At 43.5% G+C, this 11,875-nt stretch overlaps 1 protein-coding gene across 1 annotated transcript in view; it reads right to left on the bottom strand.

The window, feature by feature from the left end:
* Positions 1–445: 445 nt before the first annotated feature.
* LMO7 (LIM domain 7) overlaps positions 446–11,875 on the bottom strand; it is a 112,015-nt gene continuing 100,585 nt past the window's right edge. Inside the window, exons 27-32 of the mRNA XM_056861866.1 lie at positions 10,549–10,601; positions 9,489–9,708; positions 7,610–7,915; positions 6,369–6,477; positions 4,622–4,724; positions 446–535 (exon numbers count right to left, since the gene is read on the bottom strand). Of these exons, the coding sequence (XP_056717844.1) occupies positions 513–535; positions 4,622–4,724; positions 6,369–6,477; positions 7,610–7,915; positions 9,489–9,708; positions 10,549–10,601 (814 nt within the window). The 3' untranslated portion in view covers positions 446–512. The remainder of the gene's footprint in view (positions 536–4,621; positions 4,725–6,368; positions 6,478–7,609; positions 7,916–9,488; positions 9,709–10,548; positions 10,602–11,875) is intronic.

The following is an 11,875-nucleotide window of genomic DNA, read 5'->3' as shown; positions in this document are numbered from 1 at the left end:
TATGACTTAGGCTTAGAAACTGAAATACAGGCAGCAACCACCAAAGTGTGCCTTTAAACACAATTTCATAATAATTCTGCGGAACCCTGGAGGGTATACATCAAAATTAGAAATTGCAGTTACAAAACCATATTTATTTTTCAATAATGCTCATTAAAGAGCATTAAAAAACCCCAAAAATAGTCTCCATACGTAATTGAAAAATTCAAGCTATTTCATATAGCCTTCAATATTCTGATGTATTGACTACCAGGTATAGATTACTCGTGTGTATAGAAATGAGAGCGTACATTGAACAGACTGCGAGTGTGTTTTTTATCCAGAAGAGTTTTACTACGATTACTTTCTTATAAATAACTAAATGTTAAGTTCAACGGATACAATGCATTTTCTACATAATCTAGACAGGCATATATATATATATATATTTAAAAAAACCACACACTATTTATAGATCTACAGCAGCAGCTTCCTCTGTTATTTGTAGAAGCGTTTTCATGTTCAGGTTTCTCTCACATAATGGTTGGCTGTCCAGCTGTTGAGAAAAAGTGGTGGTGTGGGGGGGGGGAGACAGAGAAAGAGTTAATTTAAAGGGTATGCCCATTTGAATACAGGCAACTTTTAAACTCTGAATATTTGCTGCATTCTACTTATTCATGGATTTCCAAACAAATGTTTAAGAGGGAAAAAAATTAGTTGCTTCTGATTCTTGAGGATTTCACCTCGCCCCTCAGACATCTACACCAGGGGTGTCGAACTCAATTGTTACGAGGGCTGGATATGACATAAATGTCACTTGGTCGGGCCGGACCATGCCTCGCCAGCCCAGATCAAGAGTGGTGGTGGTGGGGGGGGGTGGTTGCCTCGGCTGGCCGAATAAGAGCTTTCAAGGGGCTGGATCCGGCCCATGGGCCTTATGTTTGATACCCCTGATCTAGACCTCTAAATGGCTATAAAAGTCTTTTTCCAATGCAGTTATGATTTCAGGTAGCCAATAGAGGGAGCTCTAGTAATATCAGGTTACTCCTATGCGTGCACTAGCCCAAAGAGGACTTCAAAGAAATGTTTGGGACTAAAGTCAGTTGTGATGAAAACCACATCAGATTAGCTGCTGCCTCTGCCTTGAAGAAAAACAAGCAAAGAGCAGCCAGCACAGACAACAGGCTAACACAGTAGGCAGCAGACTTTCAAGGATCGCCGTTGATTCCCTAAAATTATTCGGGTTGCCAGCTCCAGGCTGGAAAATCCCTGGAGATTTTGGGGTGGAACCTGGGGAGGGAGGAATTTGGTAAGGAGAGGTACCTCAGTTGGTATAATGCCATAGATACCACCCTCCAAAGCAGCCATTTTCTCCAGGGGAACTGATCTCTGTCTTCTGGAGATCAACTGTAATACAGGGAGATCCCCAGGCCCCACCTGGAAGCTGGCAACCCTATGCAAATGTAAAGACAATGCTAGCCTGAATTGGCTTCTTCCGCAACACAAATTATTTTCTTTTTTTCATTGTTAAAACTCCCAAGCTCACATTACCATCATATTACCAAGAGAGACTCAAACGATGATGTACACAGCAGCTGTCATCTCTTAAAGTTAGAGCAATCTAGATGAATCCTGATAGGAGAAGGCTGAGCAAGGTGGGCAGTCCATGCAAGGCACAGATGAGAGTTAACATAATAAAGTTCCTCAGCTTGAGAACCGCTGACCTAAGGTGCCAGAATTCCAGGTCAAACCCTTCAAGCTCTTCCCTATTCACAAGCTTCAATATACCTAGAAATCTAAAAATGTGAAATAGGGCTGGTTCGCACATGACACAGTTCCCCTATAACTTGACACCAGCTAAAAGCAGTGAGTTTGAAGTGACAACAGGTGACAGAGCACACATGCACGGAGGTCACATCTCATGATATCATAGTCCTCAGATAGTGAAAATACATGTGGGAACCAACCCAAGGCCCCTACTATGCAACATTAAATATGTTTTGACATTGGACACATTCCTAAGGGGAGAGACTCTGCCTCCTTGTTGAGACGTTGGACTTTTATGCAAGGCTGTTTCCCTTGCGCTCACCTTCCGATGACTTTGGGTCTTTGTTTTGATTATGCATGCCATTTCTGACCGTCAGAGGTCACTTCGTTCTCCCCCTGAATTTCCCCGCGTTTTGCCCATGTTTTCAAATTTGAGATAAAACAGGTCCCTGAAAATGCAGGCAAAATGCAGGGAAACGCAGGGGGAGAGGGAGGCGACCTCTGCCGATCGTAAATGGCATGCATAATCAAAACAAAGACCCGAAATCGTTGGAGGGGTGACCGCGAGGTAAACAGCCATGCATAAAAAGCCAGTGAAACAAGGAATAAAGCCAGATCAAAAAGGTTCTACGTGGTCAATCAACCATTAACATTTGGCTTCTGAAGCGTTAAAATCCGAATAATTCCTTCAATGCACCAGCCACTCGTAAAAGGGACCCTAGATCGGCTATATAGCTGAAGGGCTTCCATCTATCAAAGTCAACCCTTCTCTGTAATTTTAAATGGTTACCTAGTGACTGCATCCAAAGTAAAAAGCACCACCATGGCTATTTTTCATCAAAATCAAGCCTGAAATACCACAGCTGAAGTAAATAATCAGTTGTGAAGCCATAGTTCAAACGCCATTGAAGATAGAGGGGTCGAACCTTCACAATTATGCCAGGATTAAGTTAAACGTCTTCCCACATGGTTGCTAAAAATGCTTAAACAATATAGCTATAATTACAATGTACACCCACTCTGCAACATTCACATGCAGAAGATGGCTTTGGTTCATGTCATCCTAGTACTGGAATGAAAACCATCTACAATTTTCAGTTCTCTTGAGTGGAAGTGCAGGGCTTGAATCCAGAACCTGGTGAATGGAAAGAAAGTGTTCTACTGCTGAGCTATACAGTTACTATAACTCAAAAGGGCAGATATTCACACTTCCTTCCCCCCACCCCAGCTAGAAAAGACAGCACATCATAAGTACATGATAGAGGACCAGACATGAGTTTGCCACATTAAACCACGGCAGAGTCACAACACAACACTTACACTACACATTACCGTTTTAACATCCAATCCAATTCCTCCTGGAGGAATTTCCTTCCAAGCATTAACATGGGGGAAAAAATGAGATTTAAGAGCGTAAGCAAGAATAGGCATTATTTGTATTTCTAAGTAAGACGGCCCCAACGAATTCATAAAACTGAAAGGGTGAATAGGAGCCCAAGCCAACAATGAAACTTAATTTTCACAGCTATGCAGAAGAGTTCTGCTTCCAGCTGTGGGTGAAGAGGAATACCATATTTCTGGGGAAAGGAGGGTGAGGAAAGAAGAGTCCTTTGATATAATCAGCCAATGCCACATCTCAAACTTTATACAACCAATCTGCAGTTGAAGATTTAAAAAAAACGATTTCTACTCCTTCACCATCAGCTTTTTAATGCGAAGGCAGAGAAGTACTTTTAATGTGTCATGAGCCATACTTATTACAAGTTGGAATTTTTTACTTTAAAAATCTGATACGTTCAGTGCTTCTTACTGCTCCTGCAGTTGTTGCTATAGACTGGGTTCTTTAGTGTTTACATCCTGAAAAAAATATATTCATGCTTGTTGGGGGAGGTGGAAACAACTGAGCATATGATTCTGAGATGCCCAATTTACAAGGAGGCCAGATTACAATATCTTCAGCCTGTGCTAGATGGCTTTCTGTGCGAATCCAATGAAATTAAATTGGAAAACTTATTGTGCGATAAAAATCACTGGGTATCCAGACAAGTTGCTAAGTTTTGCCTCGAGATATGAAAGACTTGGGAAACGACAGTAAAGCCGTTGTAAAGCTGTAGACTTTTATTCTTCCGTTGTTTTGAATCATTGTTTTAAATCTGAAACTTTTGTTAAATCTTGTTATAACTTCTGTTATACTGGTCAAAGGCCACAATAAAATTTTTATGTTTATGAAGGGCTGTCATATAGAGGAGTACTTGAAGGGCTGTCATATAGAGCATGGTGCCAAGTTGTTTTCTGTTGCCCCAGAAGGTCGGACCAGAACCAACGGGTTGAAATTAAATCACAAGAGTTTCCAACTAGACATCAGGAAGAATTTTCTAACCATTAGAGCGGTTGCTCAGTGGAACAGGCTTCCTCGGGAGGTGGTGAGCTTTCCTTCCCTGGAGGTTTTTAAGCAGAGGTTAAATAGCCATCTGTCAGCAATGCTGATTCTATGACCTTAGGCAAATCAAGAGAGGGAGGGCATCTTGGCCATCTTCTGGGCATGGAGTAGGGGTCACTGGGGGTGTGGGGAGAGGCAGTTCCGAATTTCCTGCATTGTGCAGGGGGTTGGACTAGATGTCCCTGGGGGTCCCTTCCCAACTCTATGATTCTATGATACATCCTGAAAATCGGCGCCGTAAGTCCAAGGACAAAGAACCCCCTCAGAATCCCAACAAACGAAGCGCTGGGTCACAATGAGAACCCTGCCATCGCCCTTCATACGTCTGGGTGTGACACTCTTAAAAACATCAGGCACGGAACAGCGGAAGCCGAGCCAGTAGCTCATAAGAAGAAATTAAATGGTGATTCATTTATGCAGGAAGGAACGCCTTACTCTTAAATCTGAGATAGCAGTCGTTACAGAAGAGTTCATTGTTTCGGATGCGGACTTCGGTTCCCGTCTGAGACCCCCCAAGGTCGCACTCGCAAGCAACGCACTGTGTGGGAGAAAGAACAACAATTGGCGAGTACACAATTAGCGGACGGCCATCAGAAGGGAATCCTTGAACTATTCCCCCAGCTTGGGCAAGAGCAGTGGTTAGTAATGTTAATAAGGCAGATAGCCGGCAGAGATTCTAACGGGTGCAACAAGCAACCCAGCAGAGTGGCATGGTCTAAAAAACAAAAGAGGAATGAGTGAGGTTAGATTGTCAAGTCTTTGCTCTCTCTGACACGGTGATTATATGGCACGAGAGAATCACAGCAGGCAGACAGTTTTGGCACAAAGCACTTCTAGCGTAAAGCATGCAGGTCGCTTACAACACTATCTGATTTTCAGCTTGACATCTGTCCCGTTTATGTTTCCTAGACTTCCTTTGTTTAAGCTTCCAATTGCTTGAAATGCTATGCAAACTCACAGAATACCAGCTTTCCGTTTTTTTCTGCCCTGCCATGTTAATAAGTTTTCTGTTATGATGGGAGAATGCTCAGGACTTTAGCAAAAAGCCAAATTTCTCCAGTCTTGAATAGGGTTCTCAGCCTTGTGCTAGCAAATGTCGTAAGAGAGTGCTACCTGGGGGTAAGGTTTTCAGGAGGAAGTGATATCACTTCTGGGTGATGCTCTAGGAATTTCCCCTAATTTCTGTGGTAAAGGCCATAGAGATTAGAGGAAATATCTAGAGCATCGCTATTAGTGCCATTTTCCCATCATTTTTTCCTTCTACTTCTCAAATTATTGAAGGGGGGGGGGGATTGCCAACTTCCAGCGGGCAAACGGCAAGCCTATTTTCGGGAAGGTTCCCCTCCCCAAATAAAAAGAGCAACACAGTTTCTACTCTCCAAAATATCCTCAAAGTGCTTATTATAGTATAATTGGTATGAATAGCTGTGACAGAATACTGGATTAAGCTACAAGCTATTATGATGTAGATACGGCTATTATGGGATTGTGAGAATGCTCCTTTAAATAGACGTATTAGAAGTGTATCTTGTTCTCAAGGGAGCTTACAATACAGACCAATTACATTAATAAGCAACCCCAATTAATCGGCAATACAGTGACAAAACTATAGCAGCCATGTAACTTCCTAACAAAACCATAGTAAAATAAGTTCTTTAAAAAAATTCATATGATAATTGGAACAAAATGGCTTCCAACTTCTTGCAATCATAAATGAGCAGGCTGGAAATTCAGAGAAGGGAGATGGGTGCCACTGAAGAGAAGGCCCCATGTCCTGGTGGCAGCCAAACAACAGTGGCATTCTGAGTAGGGCGTCACTTGATGAACTTATAGCATGAGGATTTGGGCAGGATCTCAAATGGGGGACGGCAACTCCCAAGATAAAAAGGGGGGGGGGGAGACTAGTCATGCTTCAATCTCCCTGACTGCACTGAAAGTAAAAGTGTTTGAAGAGTAACTAATGCTAGTTTGAATCTTTTCTAGACGGCACGAGATCACAGAGAATAAATGGAAGTAATTAATCCCGCGCTTGATCTTTTGAACCTCTCTCTACAAGGGAGCTAACCCGATTGCTGCACCGCGTAGCGCGTGGTTGATTACTACCACCCTGTTAAGTAAGCTGCCATGCGAGCAGATGTGTGAAAGCTCCTGCGCTTCCCAGGGTGTTTCGCCCAGCTCTCACCTTAAAACAATGCAAATGATAACAAAGGCCAAGAGACTCGATGATCATGGCCGCTCCTTTGCCCAGAACGTTCTTACAGTATGAACACACGCGCTTCCCACTGACCGACCTAGATACAGAATGAGAACGTGGCTGAGAAAACAAGGCTTAAAGGGGGCACAAGAGAAAGATCTCTCTGAAGAAACCACTGGGGCAGGGTGAGCAAACAACCCCAAAACTCAGGATTCCTGGATGAAATCTGAACGTTAATATCCTAGAACAAAATTCTGCCAGCTCAGCCGTTCTGGCAACTAAACGCAAATATACACTTCCAGTTAATTCTTGTGCAATGGAGCACCAGTGCAAAGCCTGGACTAGGGTTTCCAACCTCCAGGTGGTTATGCATCGATGGCCACACAGCAAACTTATCAAATAGAACCTCTGGTTAGATCCAATGAATCCCCCCTCCACTTTCCTGTTTCAGCCCCTCCAAAATGACTATCCCAAAAGTTGGGGACATTCAGGTATAACAAGGTATGTGCAGCTGGGATTGGGGGGTGGGACAGGACACAATCCTCCCAGTACTTCCTCCCCTAGTGTGAGTGGAAGTAGGAGAAGAGTTGGTTTTTATAACCCGCTTTTGTCCACCATAACAAGTCTCAAAGCGGCTTACAATTGCCTTCCCTTCCTCTCCCCACAACAGGCACCCTGTGAGGTAGGTGGGGCTGAGAGAGCTCGGAGAGAGCTGTTGACTAGCCCAAGGTCACCCAGCAGGTTTCATGTGGAGGAGTGGGGAAACAAACCCAATTCTCCAGATAAAGAGTCAGCTCATGTGGAGGTGTGGGAAAACAAACCCGGTTCTCCAGATTAGAGTCAGATGCTCATGTGGAGGAGTGGGGAATCAAACCTGGTTTTCCAGATTAGAGTCAGCCACTCATGAGGAGGAGTGGGGAATCAAACCCAGTTCTCCAGATTACAGTCCGCCGCTCATGTGGAGGTGTGGGAAATCAAACTTGGTTCTCCAGATTAGAGTCAGGTGCTCATGTGCAGAAGTGGGGAATCAAACCTAGTTTTCCAGATTAGAGTCCACTGCTCTTAACCACTATGACACGCTGATACCCTTCCACTCTAGATTCTAAGTAATACAATAGACATTAGAAAACACTCGGTGCTATTATGGGCAAGCCTTACTAGATTGCCTAGAATTTACTTTCTGTTGTTGTTATTGTTGCTGTTAAGTATTTTGCCGGTAAGTAGCATACCTGTTGCGCTGCTGGGTTCCAGGATGGGAAGGCGAGGTTGGTGACTGGGCATGGGGGACAGGAGACGGTGCAGATGGGACAATGTGAGGCAAAGATGAAGCCTTCATAGAACCAGCAGAAGACGAGGGCAGGCTGGACAAGGGGGCACGCATGTAGGCTCGGTTCGAAGTGGACACCACCGGAGGCGCATGGTGACTAAAATCCTGACTAGACGGCAAAGATGTCGTGGACGCAGACTGACTCATCCAAGAGTGAGGCCTCCAAGAATGCGCTCTCGTAGAATCCAGGTTATCTAAACTCTCACCTCTGGAACAAAAAATAGGTTATATAGATGGATCCGACTTGCCACCATGGCTGTATGAGCGGTTTACTCAACATTAGCTACTCCAGTGAGACGAAGGCAATGCAATCGTATAGTTAAATAAGATACAATAGCATAATTAAATGGTGGAACTCCCTGCCCCAGGATGTGGTGATGGCTGCCAACTTGGAAGACTTTAAGAGGGGAGTGGACATGTTCATGGAGGAGAGGGCTATTCATGGCTACTAGTCAAAATGGATACTAGTCATGATGCATACCCATTCTCTCCAGGATCAGAGGAGCATGCCTATTATATTAGGTGCTGTGGAACACAGGCAGGATGGTGCTGCTGGAGTTGTCTTGTTTGTGGGCTTCCTAGAGGCCCCTGGTTGGCCACTGTGTGAACAGACTGCTGGACTTCATGGGCCTTGGTCTGATCCAGCAGGGCTTTTCTTATGTTCTTATGTAATCGAAGGCATACCTAGAAAAGCTCCAATTCCGAGAAAGCTTGTCGCATGGATTAGCCTAACCAGAGTTCCATTGTAATCAATGGGTATCATGTGCAGTCAACTTCCTTGATCCCTGGGAATCAAGGCTGCAGGGTTAGCACAATAGGAATGCTTATCTCGTTTGCTCAGAGATGTTTGCACAATTAAGAACTCGATAACAAAAGATCTTAGTGAATGATAAAGGGGGGGAAGTTGGTGAGTATTTTAATACCTCTTAGTGACATGTACATTTACATTGTTTCCAGTGTATAGGAAGTCACCATATCACTTTACTTGGACTAAAATGGTATATTGACAGTTACTATGAAAAAATAACAAAATCCTCTTACAGTTTCCTATTGCTATGCCATAAGAACATAAGAAAGGCCATGCTGGATCAGACCAAGGTCCATCAAGTCCAGCAGGCTGTTCACACAGTGGCCAACCAGGTGCCTCTAGGAAGCCCCCAAACAAGACGACTGCAGCAGCACCATCCTGCCTGTGTTCCACAGCACCTAATATATTCGGCACGCTCCTCTGACCCTGGAGTTTTCTGAACACGAAGAGACTTTCAGCCACCAGCCTTGGAAAGAGTAGGCCTTATGAAAGAGCCTCCATCGACAATACCTCTCCCCCCTTCACTTTCATACATGGTGGGACTGGGAGTGGGTTCTGGGATTACGCTTCCCTTCTATATATATATATATATATATATATATATATATATGATTCAGTATAAGGCAGCTTCATGTGCTCATGCATAATCAAAACAAAAACCCTAATGTTTTCTATTCTGTATTTTTGTTCTGTTTCTATTATTAAATAATAATAAAAATAAGTTTAAAAACGAAAACCAAAACAAAGACCCAAAGTCATTGGAGGGGTGGCGGCAAGGGAAACAGTCATGCATAAAAGGCCAGTGTCTTAGTATCTCAGAAAATATTTGTTTTCCTGGAATGTGACCCCTCTATTTTTGTTCCGCAAAGTAACAGAAATTCATGCCCTGCCCTGCTTTGTAATCAGAGCTCCATAATGGCAGAGTATCTTAAAGCTAAAAAGGGCGGAAAAGGCTTTCCGACACGTCCATTACCTCCTCATTTTACTGCCCGGCAGACTCACGGGCTCTTTGTGCATGCTGGAACTCCGCTGCCTGATCCAGCTGTTATCTGTGTGCAGGGAAGTCTTCTTTCTCATTTCCTGAAGGATCTGCTGCCTTTCCTGCTCTGCAGGGGACAAGCCGGGCTCTTTCTGAGATCTCTTCTGTGAGTCAACAGTATGCAAGGACGGCTCGGAGCATTTGCTCTTCATACCTAGTTTGAAAAGGAAATAAAACTTAAAAAACAAACAGAGGGACACATGGCCAGGCTGAAAGGGGGAGGGCGGGGAGAAAGAATGGTGGAAAAAACACACACAACAAACTAAATAATGCATTATATTATTGTCTATGCATTGTAGGATTAGTCACGATTCATGACAGAGTGCTGATGGAAAGGTGAAACATATCTTGTTTTTGAAAATGCAAATGCAGCTCATTGGGGAGAAGAAGGTTGGCTGTGACTCATAATCTCCCTGGCAAAAAGAACAGGTCTAACATTCAAGAATGACAACATAGCCTAAAATCCAGAGCTGTCACCTATCTACAGTTGAGTTCAAGGCTGGTGCTATGACCCTCGTCTCAAAATAATCCATCAACTAGCAAAATAATCCAGTAGTCTGGATTACCCTTGAAATGGAACCAACAGTATTCATTCATCCCTATTGCTCCTCTTTAAATTTGAGATTAGAATAAGACCAAGGCCAATGGTGTAAAATAGGTTAAAAGATTCTTTTATTACTCAAGAATAGAAATTCCCTACACGTTTTACCCAATGGGGCGTCTTTCGGGGGATCTGTAGTTATTGCAGTAATACTTCAAATTAGCATAAATTCTAGAATTTATGGTCATTTGAAGAACTGTTGAAATCACTACAGATTCCCCTGAAGAAGCCCCACTGGGCGAAATGTGTAGGGAATTTTTATTCTTGAGTAATAAAAGAATCTTTTTGCCTATTCTGCACCATTGGCCTTGGCCTTATTTTGAGACTCCTGTTACTGGTACGGCCCTTTTATTTCTCTTTCCTCTTTAAATTTCGGCATGTTAAGATGCTTACCGTTCCTATGGGCATGATGCTCATCTAGATCTGGAGTTGATCTGGATTTGCTTCTAGAAAGAACGGAGGATGCGTTACAGAGATATGGCACAGTAGAGAAAAATTACACTGATGTAACAGGTTACAACAGAACAATGGGTCAAAGTAAAGAGCTGCGGCACATTTGGTGAAATTTAGTTGTGACTTGTGGACTCTACTGGGGTCAATTAGCATGCAAACGAAGCCAGGTGCAACTGCCGATAAAGGGCGAACAGCACACCTATCAATAGAAGGATTGGGGGAAGTAGTACAAACATGTTATTGGCACAGGCAAAGTGAAATACTAGCTGCTAGAAGGTAGGGATGAACACATGAACTTTCCTTAGACTGAACCAGACCCTTGGTCCATCAAAGTCAGTATTGTCTACTCAGACATATTTCGGGTCAGACTTTACAAACTTTAATATCTGAAGCTCTTCTCAAAGGATTTCCAAATCATACAGCAGAAATAGGCTCCTTACTGCTTTTAAGGACTCAAAAGTCTGAGACTTCAAGCATTTTTGCGAGAGACGCTGAGAGCATCTTTTAATCAGGAACACTTATAATTAGTGTGGGTCTGAACACAGAAGATAGCTGTTCTACAGTGGAAATATTTTAGGCAACAGAGCTGAAATTACACTTCTCCCACATCAGGCTTCTGTAATTGGCCATTATGTGTGTGTGTGTGTGTGTGTGTGTGTAAAGTGCCGTCAAGTCGCAGCCGACTTATGGCGACCCCTTTTGGGGTTTTCATGGCAAGAGACTAACAGAGGTGGTTTGCCAGTGCCTTCCTCTGCACAGCAACCCTGGTATTCCTTGGTGGTCTCCCATCCGAATACTAACCAGGGCTGACCCTGCTTAGCTTCTGAGATCTGACGAGATCAGGCTAGCCTGGGCCATCCAGGTCAGGGCTGGCCATTATATACCCTATATAAAATAGCGACTTCACTATAAGTTAGGTGCCACAGGGCTTTTAAGAACTGGTTTAACCACCGGAGGTTTAACCACCAACTAATGTGACCACTCTCCTCGACTGCCTCATCATTCACCATGCAGAGACACAATTGTACGAATGAACAATGAAAGAAAACCTGAAGATGTGGTCATTCCAAACAGGGAGAAATCCCGAATTATTCCTTACATTCATAGCCAATATTAGCATAATATTAGCATATTATTACCATAATACTCTGCCTGAGACCCTGGAGAGCCACTGCAGGTCTGAGTAGACAATACTGACTTTGATGGACCAAGGGTCTGATTCAGTAGAAGGCAGCTTCAGGTGTTCATGTGTTCAACAGCCAGATTG

The sequence above is a fragment of the Euleptes europaea genome, chromosome 16, assembly GCF_029931775.1.
Source record: "Euleptes europaea isolate rEulEur1 chromosome 16, rEulEur1.hap1, whole genome shotgun sequence".
Taxonomy (NCBI): domain Eukaryota; kingdom Metazoa; phylum Chordata; class Lepidosauria; order Squamata; family Sphaerodactylidae; genus Euleptes; species Euleptes europaea.
Note: the sequence above shows the minus strand (reverse complement) of the source record. Positions and strands in the feature narration are given on the sequence as shown.